Source organism: Vulpes lagopus, chromosome 14, assembly GCF_018345385.1.
Source record: "Vulpes lagopus strain Blue_001 chromosome 14, ASM1834538v1, whole genome shotgun sequence".
NCBI lineage: Eukaryota > Metazoa > Chordata > Mammalia > Carnivora > Canidae > Vulpes > Vulpes lagopus.
In genome coordinates this window covers 22,619,363-22,636,733 of record NC_054837.1, presented here as the reverse complement: position 1 = coordinate 22,636,733, position 17,371 = coordinate 22,619,363, and the positions used below count along the sequence as shown (strand labels likewise).

The window sequence follows — 17,371 nt, the reverse complement described above, 5'->3', positions numbered from 1 at the left end:
TGTAGTAATGGTACAAAGTAGATGCTCAGTAAATATGTGCTATGGAAATAGATGGATGAATGCAGTCTGAGGGCTAGGGGATGACTTGAAGACAGAAAACTGCAGCCCTGGGCAGTTCAAGAATCTCAAGTCATTTGTTGATTCATTCAATCACTCCCTTATTTAAAAAAAAACAAAAACAAAAACAAAAAAAACATCTCATTAGTGCCTTTGGCAGTAGGCAACATGCTGGGTTTCAGGTATAGAGGCATGAATGAAGCAGACATGTTTCTTTGTCTCATGGAGCTGACAATTCTTATTGTCATGAGGACATGAACACTAAAGTTAATAAATGAACAAGTTCATGGCAGGGAAGGAGGAGCACTGTTGAGCATTAAGAGGGAATCAGGGCAGAGTGAGGGGAGGTTGAAGGTTTTGAAAGGAGGAAATACCCACTTGCCACTCGCCATGTCAAACACACCCACATGATTTGGAAGTGAGTAGCAGAGAACAAGGAGGTCAATCACAAACCCTACCAAGCCTGTGTCTGATGCACTTGGTTTTCCAACTAAAAACCCTCCTTTCCTATGTCATGAGGTTAACAAGTGAGTCAAATGTCTGTTCCCCCTACAAACCCTTTTGCAAAAGAATGTTCTAGATCAGTCCATGTTGGAGACATTGTTATACCTAGGCATTAGCTGGAACAGTCTTTAGAAAACTCAGTATCTGGCAGGGAACCATGGTCAGAGCTGCCTCTCCCATCAGCAAAGGCTCACAGTCAAGAGTGTGACAAGTGACTAGGACTTTATGTGAACAGGACAGGCACTTGTCATCCTGAGAGAATTTTGCTAAAATCTTCTAAGTCAAGAGAGAAGGTTTGGCAGCTCATCGGGATGGTCCTATTTTGCTTTCCATTTCAATATTGCATTTTACCATTATTATTCAATTATAAAACTGGTGCATGCTCCTTGGTATTCTATACATTGTAGCAATGCATAAAATAAAATTATTCTTCTTAGAAACACCTGCCATGAAGTTCTTGCAGACTTTTTTTGTGCATGTATAAATACACAAGTTTATATTTACACACATATAAACATACAACTATATATAATTATTTTAGAATAGTAGGATGTTATTATACCAACAGCTTTGCAAATTACTTACTTTCCCACTTAAAATGACATTGTGGATATCTTTCATGTCAGGATAGCTACAAGAAGTCACCCCATTCTTTTTAAGGGAGGCTGAATATTTGATTATGCAGATATATTACAGTGTATCAGGGCCTCTTGATTGCCAACCATTCCCCCACTTGGGTTGAGTCCAGATTTTCCACTATTGCAATGAAATCCTTACATACAGATCCCTGCGCCCTACGCAAGCATATCTGTATATAAAGTCTTAGAAGTGATATTGCTGGTCTAAGGAATGTACATATAAAACTTTGACAGACAATGCAAAATTACCTTCTCAATGGGTGATTCAATTCCTACTCCCAATACCAGAGTATATGAAGATTTCATCTTTATTTCCATAATTCTGATTAGGCCCATATTAACCAGTAGTAATGGTGAAAATGCCAAAAATGGTAGCCATGGTCATTTTGTTTTTGTTTTTGTTTTTGTTTTTGTGAGAGAGAGAGAGAGAGAGAGTGAAGGGCAGAGGGAGAGGGAGAGAGAGAATCTCAAGTAGGCTCCACGCCTAGCATGGAGCCTGATGTGGGGCTCAATCTTACGACCCTGAGATCATGACCTGAGTGGAAATCAAGAGTTGAATGCTCAACCAACTGAGCCACCCAGGCAACTCAGCATTTGTTAAGATCTTCAATGAGACAGGCACTCTGCTCAGCTCTGTACGTGTATGACGAGGTTTAGTCCTTCAATGATTCTATGAAGTAGATACTATTATTATTTCCATTTTACAGATGAGGAAGCAGAGGCACAGAGTGGTAACAGATTGGCTCAGTATGATGCAGGTATTAGGTAGTAGGGCTGGCATTTGAACCCAAGCAGCCCAGCTCCAGAGTGGATACTCTTAATACTGTTTTAAAGTACCCTCGCTCAGAGGATCCCTTGGCCCACTCCCCAAATGTCACAGTCATGAGATGCTCTGGAGTGGATGCAGATCCACTGGCAGGCTACCAGCAAATCAGCAAGGACTCCTCAGAGACCGGACCGAAGGAATGAAGAAGCTCAGGGAAACAGTGATCACTCCTGGTTAGCTGGGTCTCTTGTCTACAGATGCCAGCAGAGTCTTTTAGGGACAGAAAGAGCCACAGCTCTTTCTGGTTCTCCCTTAAGAGATCCTTTCTCAGCCCCTAGCCCTTACACAAGCAGCAAACAATTTCAGGGAAAATACCCTGAAGTCAGTGTCTGGGGTGTGGTGGAGTAGCTCTAAGAAAGCACCCAGACCCACTACCCTCCAGGTTTGGGGGGTCATGAAGTACCAACTGGTCTTTCTTCCATTCACCCCCTTCCAGTGAAGTAGGAATGGACCACCCTGGGGTGGCACTGGGAGCTATCTGTGGACATAGAGGACAGTTTTGGCCTAATTGACTCAGGGAAGCACACACAGAGATGCTTCCAGCTGCTGACTCATGTTATGGTCCTTGGTGGCTGCCAAGTGAGTGGCCTTCACACCAAATAGATATAAGACTGTCTTAAGCTTGAACTTAACAAAAAAATCTCAGTTTTGCCAAGACTTCAAAATGTGCCCTACTCCTATGGACACAGCCCAGATCAAAACAGTGTGGGCAGGTGACAGCTTGTCCTTAAATCCAGTAGCTGTATCGGGATGTTGCCTCGGTGTGGGAGTGGGCTTCCACCTGCCTACCAGCCATGCCCTCATGGCTGATTAGGCTTGGAAGTGTGACCTGTGACTGAGGACCAGGAATTCCTCCCCCTGCATGAAGCTCCCTGGCTCAGGTGAAATCAGCCCCCAGATCAGCACCATTCAGTGGAATTTTCTGTCATGAAAAAAATGTTCTGTAGCCACACCGTCCAATATAGCAGCCATCAGCCATAAGTGGCTATTGAGTAATCAAAATGCAGCTAATGTGACTGAGGAATTAACATTTTAATTATATTTAAATTTAATTCATTTAAATTTACATAGCAACATGTGCTATGGGCACCATATTGAGTGACACAGCTCTAGATTCCGGTTCCCATTGACCAAGCCAGACCTCATTCCACCAGTCTCCTTCCTGACATCAGCTGTGGGGCTGAAAATATGGCCAAGATGGAAAGTCCTTAGAGTTCTAGAAGAGGAAGTGGACTGGGCTAGACCTCAGAAGAGATGGGAACACTCTTAGATCCAGTTCACCTGAGCAGAGGAAGATCTCTTAAGTCTAATGACAAAGGAGGCTCAGCAGCCAAACATCTCGTGAGTGGCTTCTCCAGCATTGCATAGCCCCGTGCATGGTTGCAGGTTAGCAGCCAGATGCCCTGGAATTTGTGAGCCAGGAGAACCGTTTGGATCCTCTCATTCATCTGTACCCTTTCTGAGGTGGGGAAGCTGAAGTCAGAGGTCAGGTGGCATGAACAGGATAGAACTGGATACTGAATCCAGGACTCCAGCTGCTCATTCAGTGCCCTATCCTGACATCTGGAGTAAGACTCTGTCTAAATGCAGCCCTGCATCAGGATCCTGATGCCAGTTTCAAGCTATTTAGCTCATGAGACCACTGCCAGCTCGAATACATGTCCAACGCTTAGTTGGAGACACTGAGTTGCTATTGACCAAAAGTCCCTTTACCTCTCTGAGCCTCAGTGTCCTCATCTGTAAAATGGAGTGGAGAAGACTTATTTTGTGGCTAAACTAAAGATCAAATATGGTAATATGTGGTGATTCCCTGCACATGGGAAAGCTCAACTGCATGTCTTCAACCTGTTGACTGCCCTGGACACGGCTCTGGTTCGAACCCAATCCCTCCCGCCTCGGCGACTCCCCAGGTGCAGAGGTACCTGGCAGGTTGAAGTTCTTCTGCTGCCTCATGCACTGCGGGGAAGGGTGCAGGGGAGAAGGCGGTGTGGCGCTGGGAGGGAGCGGGGGTGCTGGCGAGGAGGGTGTGGAGGACGTGGTGGATGAGGGATTGCTGCTAGAGTCTGGCTGGTAAGGGACAGGGATGTGGTCCTGCAGAAAGAAAACAGGGCAGGGGCCAGGGGTAGGCAGAGAAGCAGAGACACAGCAGTGAGAGAGAGCAAGGAGGAAGGAACCCCCTGCCCAGCATCCTTAGCCCCCCTCCCCTCAGCCACGACCCTTCCCATGTCCCACCTGTTTCATCATCCCCACCTGCCAGCTGGTTTGCATCCAGCTGTGGAAGGAACAGTTTCTGGCATCAATTTCCTGTCCACTGTCTGGACTCCAGAGCAAAAGGTTACCACATAATGAAAAGCCACATAGGTGACAGCCATGCTCCCTGTGCCTTTTGATTTTGGAAAGTCCCACGCCAAGGTGCCCAGAGTGCTCTTCCCATCATAGCACTTCTCCTCCCGAGTGTTTATTAAAGAATCAACAGCCTGACAGCTCAAGAGAGAGAGTGAGTGTAAGCCTTCGGCTTCTTCCCTCACATATCATTTGGAGTGGGCCCTGCCTCGCCTGGACCTCAAACCTGCTCTAAGCAAACACAAAGACAGATCCATGTGTGCACCCTCAGGACAGACCCGGTGGCGGTGGCATCAGGAGCAGTGTTGTGGCTTGAATAGAGTTCCCTAAAGGATCTGTCCATTGGGAAACTCAGAATGACCTTATTTGGAAAAAGGTCCTTGCAGATGGAAATAAAGATCTCAGGAGATCATTGTGGATTAAGGTGGGCCCTAAATCCAATATCAAGTGTCCCTACAAGAAATGGGAAATGAGAGACACACACAGAGGAAAAGGCTATGTGAAGACAGAGGTAGAGATTAGACTGCTGCATCTATAAACCAAGGAATGACTAGGATGGCCAGAGCCACCAGAGGTTAGGAAAGACGCATGGAGCTGATACTCTCTCAGAGCCCCACAAGGAACCCACCCCACTGACACCTTGATTTCAAACTCCTGGCCTCCAGAACTTTGAAAGAAATAATATCTGCTACTTTAGCTACCCAGTTCGTGGTCATTTGTTACGGCAGCCCCAGGAAACTCATACCAGCAGCAACCCAAGTCAGGCAAGCACAGATTCAAATCCTGCAACCACCTCCTCCCTCTACGTCCTGGACAAAATGCCTAACCTCTCCATCCTTCAGTTGTGCTCACTGTAAAATGAGAATAATACCAGCAAACCTCCACATTCTGTAAGAGGGATTCCTGCCTCTCGAAGCCAACAGAACTAAGTGTTTTCAGAGGCAACTTAATCTGTCCACACACAAGACAGTGGTCCCTTGGTCCCCGCATTACTCAGAGGTCCATCACTCTGACCTGCTCCGGGTGCCTGAGGACTCCATTATTTAACAACAGGTGTATTTACCTGCCAAATTCCAGAGTCAGCATAAAAACACCAACCAGCATAGGAGGGCAAGGGGGAATGGGAAATGGACATTTTCCATCTAGATGCCCAATGGGTGCCTGTGCTACACGTATCACCCTCCCAGGACCCGCTCACCCCCACTGCCTCCAAGTAAGCCACTTCACTTCTGTGAGTTTCAGTCTCTCCTAGTCCCTCATGGGGGCTAAGAACATCCATGTGCTGGGTCTGCTTTGAAGTTTAGATGAGGTTATGGATGGACCTATAGCCCTCGCGTTGGGCCGAGGCACTTTGCTGTCAATAAATGGTAGCAATTACGTTGATGACATAATTTGCTATTAAGGTTTTTTTATTTGAGGTAAGTGCAGATTCACATGAGTTTTAGGAAGTGACAGAGGTCTTGTGCATACTTAGCCAGTTTTCTCTGATGATTATATCTTGCAAAATTATAGCACAGTATCACAATGCAGACTCTGAGTTGACATAGTCAAGATACAGAACATTTCTACCACCACAGGGATCCTGCACGTGGCCCTTTTATAGCTATCCCCATTTCCCTCTCTTTCCTTGCATCTCTTCCTCCCATCTTTAACACTAGACACCACTAATCTATTCTCCACTTCTATAATTCTGTCATTTCAAGAATGCTACACAAATGGAATCATACAGTAGGTAACTTTCTGGATTGGCTTTTTTTTTCCCCAGAAGAATTTGCTGGAGATACATCCAAGCTGTTGTGTGTATCAAGTTTGTTCCTTTTTATTTTTTTAAAGATTTAATTTATTTATACATGAGAGAAACCTAGATAGAGACAGAGATATAGGCAGAGGGAGAAGCAGGCTCCCCATGGGGAACCTGATGTGGGATTCGATCCCAGGACTCTGGGATCATGATCTGAACCAAAGGCAGACACTCAGCCACTGAGCCCCCCAGGTACCCCAAGTTTCTTCCTTTTGATCGTTGAGTAGTATTCCATGACACAGATGTACCACTGTGTGTCTGACTATTCACTCATTGAAGGACAGCTAGGTTGTTTTCCCTTCATGGCTACTGTGGATAAAGTTGCTCTATGAACATTCTTGTACAGGTTTCATATGAACAATAGTGTTTATTTCTCCAGGATAAATACCCAGGAGTGCAGTTTCTGAACAGCATGGTAATTGAATTGCATATTTAATTTTTAAAGAAAATGCAAGAATTGTTCTTTGGAGTGACTATGCCATTTTATACAACACTGTATGAGTGATTGATTTTCTCTGCATCCTAGCCAGTATTTGGAGTTGTCACTGTGGTTTATTTTAGCCATTCTGATAGGAATGTAGTGATATTTCACTGTGGTTTCAATTTGCATTTTCCTAATGGTGAATGATATTGCCATCTGTATATCCTTTTTGGTCTTGATTACTGTTAACTATATAATAAGCTTTGAAATTGGGCAAACTGATTCCTCCCACTTCATTCTTCTCCAAAATTGTTTTTAGCTATTCTAGTTCCTTTGCCTTTTCATATAACATTTAGAATGATCTTGTCTTTATCTATAAAAAAAATCTTGCTGGAAAAAAAAATCTTGCTGGGATTTTGATAGGAATTAGGTATCAATTTTTGGCAGAGCTGACATCTTAACTATGCTGCATCTTCCAATCCATGAATATGGTATGTTTATTTGCTTCCAAATTAGAAAATAGGAACAGCGGTTTATGTCTTTTGCCAATTTTGAGATGTTTTTGCCCATTATTTCTTGCAGAACTTTTTAGCTCTGCCCTCTTTCTCTTCTCACAGGACTCTAATGACACCAACACCATGCCTTTTATTGTTGTCCCAAAGATCCCTGAGGCTCTACTCATTTTTTTTTCAGTCTACTTCCTTTCTGTTACCAGACAGTGTACTTTCTACTGCTCTATCTTCAATCCCACATATTCTTTCCTCTGCCCCTCCATTCTGTCATCGAGTCTCTCCACTATTTAATTTTAATTACTGCATTTCCTAGTTATATGTTCTAAAATTTTCATATGGTTCTCCTTTATATCTTCTTTTTATCTGCTGAGACTTTCGACTTCTTTGCAGTGATCTATTTTTTCATTTGTTTCAAGACTGTTCATAATTACTTATTGAAACATTTTTATGATGACTGCTCTAACAATCTTTGTCAGAGAATTCCAAAATCTCACTCATCTCATCTATTGATTGTCTTTTTTCATTCAGTTTGAGATCTTTCTGGATCTTGGTGTGATGAGTGATTTTTCACTGAAGCCTGGACATCTGGGTATTAGGGTGTGAGACTCTGAGTCTTATTCAAACCTTCGGCTTTAGGGGCACCTGGGTGGCTCAGTGGTTGAGCATCTGCCTGTGGCTCAGTTTATGATCTTGGGATATTGGGATTGAGTCCCACATCAGGCTCCTCATAGGGATCCTGCTTCTCCCTCTGCCTATGTCTCTGCCTCTCTCTGTGTGTCTCTCATGAATAAATAAATAAAATCTTAAAAATAAATAAATCTTCGGCTTTAGCTGGCTTCCTGTGACACTGCCCTAGCAGGGAAGAGGATGTGTGCTGTCTTATTATTGCTGGGTAAGGGCCGATGCCTAGGCTCTCTGCCTCTATTGGCCTGGCCACTGAGGATAGGAGGATTTCTAATTGTTGCTGGGTGGGGGTAGGAATTCCAGCTCCTTCATAAGCCTCCTCTGATACACTCTTGTTGGGAGAAGTAGGAGTGCCTCATTACTACTCCCCATGGAGCCTCCACTGATACCAGGGATGGGGAATAGCTTCACTAAAGGTGGGTGGTAGTAAATGTCCTGACTCTCCATCAGGCCTCGGCTGACCCTACCTCATCAGGTGGGGGTGCTGCATTACTGCTGGATGAGGGGGCTCACAGTCCTCAACACAAACCAGGCTACTTCACATCTTCAAGACTTGGGACATGCTCTTATTCCTACTAGGAATATCTGTCTAGTCCTAGTCTGCCTAGAAGACACAGCTTACCTTTCCTATCTTCTGAGAAGCTCCCCTAACCCCTGATCCACCCAGTAAACCACATCATTCGCTCTGAAAGCTACCTCTGCATTACTCCCTCAGCTTCAGCTATTGCTTCTACCTCGTCACTTCTCAGTCTACTTGTTTGTCTCATTCTCATTCTCATTCTCATTCTCTAGGCTGGGAGCTCCCTATTCTCAGCACTTAGAAATATGCCACAGTGTGGTCCTTCCATAAATATGTGCTAGATTAAGGAAAACAAGAAAGAAGGGAGAGAAAGGGTTGGATGGATGAAGAGAAGGAGAGAGGGAGGGAGGTTTGAAAAGATCTATCTCCTCCTCCTAGACTGTGTCCTATTCATCTAGGAATCTGCAGAACTTAGCACAGAAATAAAAATGTAAAAGGTAGTAATAAGTGCTATATGAATGAGTGAATTAATGAAAAAGAAGGAGAACTGGAAGGAGAGGGAAAGGGAGGAAAGGGAGGGAATTGTGTTTATAGAGGAAGGAATGATCTCTACCTCTTTGAGGGTAGGAATTAGGTCTTTCTAATCTGTGTAGCTCAGGGCTGCTGTAAATATACAGAATCATCCCAAGAGAGCGCTGCATAGGTACCTACATTCCTTGGCCAAATTGCTACAACAGGAGGGGAAATTCCTTCTGCAGGTCAGACCCAGAGCTACAGCCCAATGGGACCAGCAACTGGAGGTTGCATTCCATTGAGAGGAACCTCACACTCTATCAGATCATTCCAGGAAGGGCTGGTGGCATAAATCCTCTTTCTGAGCCCAGCTGAGATGCAGAAGTATCCTTCAGAGACCTCCCAGTCCAACCCCTTATTCTGTAAACAGGGAGACTGAGACTTGGAGAGCAGGGAATGACTTGCTAGAGTCATATAGAGAGTTGTGACCCAGGTCCTAACCTCCAGCCCAGCAGCAGAAAAACAAGATAGTGCCAAGTCACAAGAAATCCACATCTGACTCTGGGAAGGAAACAGAAGCATGCTCATCTCCCAGGTCCCCACTCCACTCAGTTGTGTACTGGTCTGGATGTGGTGGTGATGATAACTGCCTCTCTCATGGACTTTTCCTGAGGAAACTGTCCCTACCCTCTAACCCAATAGATTGTGCTGAACAGGTAGTCCTAAACAATCACCCTTGTCTTGTGACTTCCACAGCTCATACCCAACACAGGACCACAGGTCAGAATGAGATTGCAGCTGGCCCATGACTATGACATGGAATGAAAAGATGAACTGGCCAACAGGAAAAAGGGCAAACAGCATTAGGAGCACAGCAGAGAGGAAATGAGGTTCAAAGAGAACAGAAAGAGCTACAACAGGCCAGAAAACAAATAAGCCGAGGTGATGAAGAATAGGAACTATATGGTGGCAGAAGCAATGGCATGGAGAGAGGGAGGTAGAGGATGAGGAAACCAGTCAACAGTAACAGCTTAGAGCAGACCCACAAAGAGTAGCTGAGTCATGGTTCTGATGGAAGAACAGGATAATGATCCATGGTCTTGTGGCAGGTCCAGGGAGCTGGCCCCAGCGCAAGACCAATTGGAAAGGGCATGCCTGCATGCAGCTGTCTCAAATAGCAGCACCGGAGCAGGCAGGTCTTCAGCCTTGGACACCACTGCACATGGGGTTTTGATGCCTTAATGTGGAAGCATAAGTGTTATAGACTGGCCCCTGAGTTGCTGGCAGATGCAGCTGTTTCCCCTCCTCCTCCTCCTCCTCCTCCTGTTCCTCTTCCCCTCCCCATTCTGTCTCTTTGTTACTGAGTATCCAGTGGCGGACTAAACCCTTCACACGTATCATTGCATCTAATCCTTTCCACAATCCCAATCACGTCTGCTATCGTACTGTCCCTTTTATGGGGATTGGGTTGGGAAGGGGGGGATACCAAGGCAGAGAGAGCTTGCTGTGACCACTCAGGTGAAGGAACAAAGTTCCAAGCCCAGGCCTTTCTAACTCCCAAATGCACCCTCTTTAACTATTCTGTTGGGAGAAAAGCTAAGGCTTTTCGTGAACCTGGATTGACTGAGCCAGACAGGAGAGGAGACAGAGCAATGAAAAGGAAGTCTTCAGACCAAATTGGCTCAGAAATCTATTGCACTAACCACATCATTGCCTGACAAAAAGAATCTGTGTGAAGCCAGTGAGAAGAGAAAGAGAGGAAAAAATAACCCAGCCCTGTGATAGATCCTGTCCACCTTCAAGTCAAAGCTGCTTTCTAAATAGAGGTTAATTTATTTCTCTTATCAAATTCTCCTGCTGGCAGACAAGCAGAACCATGTCATAGTCACTGATCTATCTGACCTGTGTTTCTGTCCCATCTGATTGAGAGGCTCACTGTGCCGGCAAAGCCAGAGGGGAAGGTCTCGAGATGGCTCTGAGCAACCCACCCCCTAAGATGTCACAAAGAAAAGAATGGGTTATAGACACACACAGTTACTTCTCAGGAGCTGTACCATTTGAGCCCCCTAAGCACCCCCAGAGGTGGGGATCCCTTCTTCTAGAGATATCTATGTATCTTTTGCATATAACAAAGAAAAAGTGGACCCAGCCTGACATTTGGATTGGAAGCCCAACATTGAACCTGATAGTGGTATCTAGAATTTCCTGGGCACTTACTATGTGCCAGGAACCATATTAAGTGCTTTTATGTTAATTATCTCATTTCATTCCCAAAACAACTCTCTGAGGTTGATGTTCTTATTAGCCACCATGAATACTTTATTTTTTATTTTTTAATGATTTTATTTATTTAAAAAGAGAGAGAGAGAGAGACTACAAGCAGGGGAAAGACAGAGGGAGACAGAGGGAGAAATAAGCAGACTTTCCGATGAGGAGGAAGCTTGATGTGGGGCTTGATCCCAGGACCCTGGGATCAGGACCTGAGCTAAAAGGGCAGATGCTTAACCAACTGAGCCACCCAGGTGCCCCTGCCATGGGCACTTTAAAACATGGCCTCAAACTCCTTGGACTCCTCCCATTGACAGGTGGTATCTATGCCTGCCTCTTCCCCTTGAATCTGAGTAGGAGCATGAGAGCCTCTATCAGTACAGTATACATATACCAACCCTTGGCTAGTGACAAATCAAGACAATGCACTGGCTTTTATAATGCTAGGTTATAAAATCCCATGCAACTTTCACCTTGTTGGCTAAAACACTTGCTCTTTGAGCCCTGACTGGCTTTGTAAGAGACCCAACTACCCTGAAACTGCTATATTCTGAGGAAGCCCAAACCATAAGGCAAGTCCACATATAGATGCTCCCACTGAGTCTCTGCTGAACCCTGCCCCGTGCACTCCCAGTCCAGACACCACACAGGTGAGTGAAGAAGGCTCTAGATCAGGGGTTGGCAAACTTTTTCTTGACATGACCAAATAGTAAATATTTTAGGCTTTGTGAACCATGTGTCTCTATTAGAACCACTCAATTCCCAACTGTAGTGTGAAAGCAGCCATAGACAATATGGGTGTGGCTCATTCCAATATAACTTTATTCACAAAAGTGGGTGCAGGTGCTGAGCTGGTCAGGCCTATAAACCACAGTTTGCCAATCTCTGTTCTAGAAGAATCTAGCCCCAGCGGTGTGAGTTTTCCCTATTGAGTCCCTGAACATCATGGAGTAGAGCTCAACCAGACCCACCGTACCCTGTCCTAATTCCTGACCCACAGACTCCATGAGCATAATGAAAAGGCTGTGGTACACCAGAAAGTTTGAGGTACTTTGTCGTGCAGTGGTGGATAACCAGAACATACCCATTTCACATACAGGAAAACTGAAGCCAAGAAAGATGAATGGCTTGCCCAAAGTCTCACTGCTAATAAGTAGGAAAAGCCAAGGTTGATGGCAAGGTTTGCCTGACTGCAGAGGCCAAGCTCTCTACTGCTGAGATGATGCCACAAGGAGCCAGATGGTGAATGGTTGAGAGCCAGTAGTAAAAACGGTGGGTGATAGTGCATGAGAGAAAGAACATATGTGCTTTGGTGGGGAGGCATGCAGAGTGATCAGGGATGGAGGGAGGGACCAAATTACGCTGGGCCTTGCAGGCTGCAGTAAGGAGCTTGATCTGTTTTCCAAATGCAGTAGAAAGCCACTGGATGGTTTTTAAGCAGAGGGGGACGGGATTCAAATAATGTTCATTAGGAATCACTCTGGCTACTACGAGGAGGGTGGGTTGGGGAGGGGGCAATGCTCTCTCCAGCCTTATGCAGAGAAGCAAGATTGAGCCTTGCCAGGGAGAGGTCACTCAGCCATTGTAATGCTCACCTGGGTCCTGAACACAGGTGGTGACTTCCCACATGCTTGAGTTGATCGACACTTTACTCACCTTCAACACAATACATGAAAGCACTGGAGACTTTGAGAAATCACCTGTTGGCATTTGCAGCCTTTGCCTCCTACTGTCACAGTAGGCTGCAAGTCTCCCCGGGATAGTTCTGGTGCTGTCTGACCAACAGACCAAACACGGATGTGGAAATCACCCTGGAAATTTCCACACCATGGTGGAGAGAAAGATGCACAGAGAAGCTCACTGCTGACCACCATGTGAGGACCAGCCACAAGCCAACCAAACTGGCTGAGGCTCAGAGCTTTGGGCCCCCTCCAGCCTGTATCCATCACTGAGCCTCCAGCAAGAGCTCAGAAATAGACGCCCCATCCCTCGGTGGTCCGATTCAAAAGATGTGTCAGCCCAGAACCATCTGCGAAGTTCATCATGGCAGATGGCGAAACATCTCACAGAGCAAAGAGGGCAGATCTGGTCCACTAAGGAATCTACTCAGGCTCTCCTGCTATATCCCCACTGCCCCTCCATGAAAGACTCATTCATTCTCATTTTTATGTGCCCTCTCTCTAAATTAGACAGATTTCTGGCACACTGACTCTTTCTGTGATGGCTGGATATCCCCCAAGCTTAGCTTGACACAAACAACACAGAACTAGGACACCCCAAGTGGACTGGGAGGCAAAGGATCCCAGAGCCAGCCATGCAAGCTCCCCCACCCTGTCTTCCTGCCCTTCCCAGGCAGTGGGCAGCCCCAGCATGCCCCAACCCAGCAGGACCCCAGCCTCACCTTGCTGATTTTGTTGGTTTTGGGGAGTGTCTGACTGATGTGCAGGTCCGAATACCGGGGTGGCTTTCGTAGAGGGTTGTTGATGTCACATGGGACGGACTCTGTTCGGACTAACCTTGCTGGATCCGTAGGGGTAAAAACAGCAATTTGGGAGTTTAAGTACTACTTTGATTTTATACGGTTATGCCAGGAGAACAGAGCTGGGACCCTACCCCGACAGTCTCCCCACCCCATCCCAGGATGGAAAGGGAATTCTCTAAAAATGATAGCCCTTGTGTCATGGTAGTAAGATCCAGTGTTCTCCGTGGGTTCTAAAATTTTTATATTCTCAACAAATGACTCGTCAATTAGAAATTTTCATCATAACACTGAAGCTATCCGGCTGTTTTCAATACCATAATTGTTTCACACTGGCATTCATTTCAGACTTGACTCTCCCTTGAAATACAAGAGGTTCCTCTTGATTCCTTAAGGTCTGCAGTCAATGGACAAGTTCAGAATGACCACCTTTCCCCAGCCCCCATAGAACTCTTGTGTTGGGATCCTCCTTCACTGCTTGTGGGATTTTTCAGGCTGTCCAACCACTGGGCTCCTGAAGGGAAGGCTTAGTATTTCCAGACCTCCTCTCAGTGCCATCCCTGAAGCCACACAAAAAGCTGGGCTCATAGCTAATGCTAAATAAATGCTTCCTGATCCAAACCACATCATCCAAGCTCCTCTTCCTGTTACTCCTCTGTTATTATCTTATCAGGACCACAGGGAGGGGCACATTGAGAAGCTCAAATTCAAATTCGATGCCTGGCAGTGTTACTCATTAGCTGTTTTTTTTTTTTTTTTTTTTTTTTTTTTTTTTTTTTTTTTTGCGGGGGAGAGCGCGGGACTGGAGTGTTAGTGGAAAAGTTAAAGCTTTGCACTGACCCAGGGATTTACTTTCTCTGTTTAGCCTGAGTTACCATCTCCATGGAAACCAACTATATTTTAAACTTCCTATCAACAAGGGTGGAGGGCAAAGGGGAAGCAAGAAGCTGGTGGACTTCTGGAAAGAGCCATTGCTTTCGCCTGTACAGGCACCTGCTGCCTTGGGGCGAAGAGGACATGTCCAGGAAGGTGGGTGGACAAGCAGAGGGAGCCCCTCTTTAGATGTCAGCCTCTGAGAGTGGGTCACCTTGCAGCAGGCTGGTTCTGGTCTCCACATGGGAGTTGGGCTCCAGCAGAGTCCACTATGGAGAGGAATTTCCCCAATGAACCTGACTCAAGGTTTCAAGAGTTGTGAGAATTCAGGTTTTAAAATGGCCTCCTTGACTGTAAAAGGTTGTGCAAGGAACAGATGGTTCTTAATTAAGGATGTGGGTGGGAAGGGGCAAGAGGGCCGATGACTTTTCCTTATTTGCAATTTCCTCTCCTTGTGGAGATAAGCAATGCAAAGATCATTGAAAACCAATGGCCCATCAGCTTCGGAACATATCTTAGGACTTTTGGCACCAATTGGCAAAAAGTCTTTACATTTCCCTTGGGTTCATTCTAAAACAGGGCAGATTCCTCAGAGCCTAGGCCAGGGGAGCTGTGAGGGACACAGCAGGGATGAGGAGGGACTCTGTCTCAGATCAGCAGGTTGCATATTGCAACATCGACTCCATGGCTCCATCCAACCTACAGATAGGGTGACGGGGAATTGGCCAGCAAAAATTTTAAAACTTTTAATAAGTTGTTAGCATCTTAATACAACTATCTGGGCTTTCCTTTGAACCATGAGAAAAATACAGAGCAGGTGCAACGATGGGCTTCCATCGTTGCTGGAGTGACTGTCCTCTCTAGACAGTGCCTGGGTTCCCTCTCCACTTTCCATGGCCCCATCTGGCCCCCTTCTCTCATTTCGGATCCTTGCTTAGCCCTGGTAGGCATACGAGTTTGCAGCTTCTACTCTAGAGCTTTGCTTCTTAACTTTAAGGGGCAAGGGAACCATTCGCAGAAGCAGTTAAAAATATGCAGATTCTGCTTCAGTAGGTCTGAGGTTGGGGCAGAAACTGTGCATTTCTAAAGTGCTCCCAGGGGATTCCCATGTTGCCAATCCACAGACTGCACTTTGAATAGCAAAGGTCGGGACCAGTGATACCCAATAGAACTTTCTGCCATGAGGAAAGTGTTTGTTATCTGCACTACCCATATGGTAGCCCAATATGGTAGCCAAGGGCTACTGTGCCCTTGAAATGTGGCTGATGTGACAGAGTAATTGAATTTTTGCTTTAATTTCATTTAAATCAAGCTAAGTTTAAATAGTCAGATGTGGCTAGCAGCTACTGTATTAAAGAGCACAGGCCTTGAGAGTCCTGTGGTAAATGAATTGCAATGTAGACAATAAGGTCAGAGATAAACACCCTATGAGACAAGAGTCAGGGGAACTATTTTGAAAGCTGAACTGCCAGGTTTCATGAGGAAAGGCTTCCCATTGAGTCCTTGAGTCTCCCAAGGGTAGCTGTTAGTTCCCTGCTTGGACAGTTTGGCCCTGACACTCCCAGAGCCCCCAGATGGCCCAAACCCACAGACCCAAGCCCGACTCCTCCCCACGCCCATGCCCACCTCCTCAAGGCCCCTGGTGATTGAGTCTGATGAGCCCATCATGGGGAACACTCAGCCAGGACTCTTTTTAAATGCGAAGTAACAGCAATTAGATTGGGGGAAAGAGAGGAGAGTGGAAATTAGTAGGAGAGTAGACAAGAATGAAAGAAAAAGACTTAGGAAGGGGGAGATGAGTCTGGGGGCTAAAGTATCAGTGAGACCAGCAGAGGGGCAAGGAATAGGGAGATTGGGGTCAGGAGATGGAGGAAGGAGACAGAAGTCAGGAAGAAGAGTGTCAAAGGGAAAACAATTAGGCAAGTATCAGGGGATTAAGAGGTACCCAGAAATGGCCTGGATGGGACAGCTATAGCAGAGGGTCTGCAGGAGCCCCTGCCCCACCCTACTTACCCCTAGGGCAGCAAGTGTTAAATACTTACCTCCTCGGTGGATGATCAGGAGATGACAGGGAGGGGCTTCTTTGGTGCATTTGTTGTGGCACTTTAACCTGCGGGAAAGACAGAGAAGGAAGGAAGGATGGATGGATGGATGGATGGATGGATGGATGGATGAGTGGATGGATGGGTGGGTGCGTGGATGGATGAGTGGAGGAATGAGTGGGTGGATAGATGGATAGGTGGGTGGATGGATGGGTGGGTGGGTGGATGGATGGATGGATGGGATGCCCTGGTGGTTCAGAAAGCTCTGGAAGCTGTGGAGATGAAATGGGGTAGCTAAAACACCTCCTTGGCACCTAGGAAATTAACTCTGGAGAAAGTCTATTGTCATTCCATTCTCACAGGTCAGACCCAAGTGGTCCAAGATGTATAGCAACTCTTTCACCAGCAGTGTCCACTTAGGTTTTATGCTTTGAAAGATATTTTCCCCTTTCAGTCTGTATTTTTTTTTCTTTTTTTGTTTTAGAGAGAGACAGAGAGAGCTGAGAGTAGGGGGGTGGGGTGAGGGGCAGAGGGAGAGAGAGAGAGAGAGAATCTTAAGCAGGCTCCAGGCCCAGCTTGGAGCCCAACACAGGGCTCAACCTTACGCCCCTGAAATCATGACCTGTGCCGAAATGAAGAGCTGGGTGCTTAACCAACTAAGCCACCCATGCCCTCCCCAGTCTGTGTTTTTTAAATTTTTTTTTTTTATGATAGTCACACACACACACAGAGAGACAGAGAGGCAGAGACACAGTCAGAGGGAGAAGCAGGCTCCATGCACCGGGAACCCGACGTGGGATTCGATCCCAGGTCTCCAGGATCGCGCCCTGGGCCAAAGGCAGGCGCCAAACCACTGCGCCACCCAGGGATCCCCCCAGTCTGTGTTTTTT

The 17,371-nt window shown here is 46.1% G+C and overlaps 1 protein-coding gene across 1 annotated transcript in view; it reads right to left on the bottom strand.

Annotated features, from left to right (window-relative positions):
* KSR2 (kinase suppressor of ras 2) overlaps positions 1-17,371 on the bottom strand; it is a 400,554-nt gene that overhangs the window by 63,792 nt on the left and 319,391 nt on the right. Inside the window, exons 8-10 of the mRNA XM_041729093.1 lie at positions 16,484-16,549; positions 13,489-13,615; positions 3,948-4,116 (exon numbers count right to left, since the gene is read on the bottom strand). Of these exons, the coding sequence (XP_041585027.1) occupies positions 3,948-4,116; positions 13,489-13,615; positions 16,484-16,549 (362 nt within the window). The remainder of the gene's footprint in view (positions 1-3,947; positions 4,117-13,488; positions 13,616-16,483; positions 16,550-17,371) is intronic.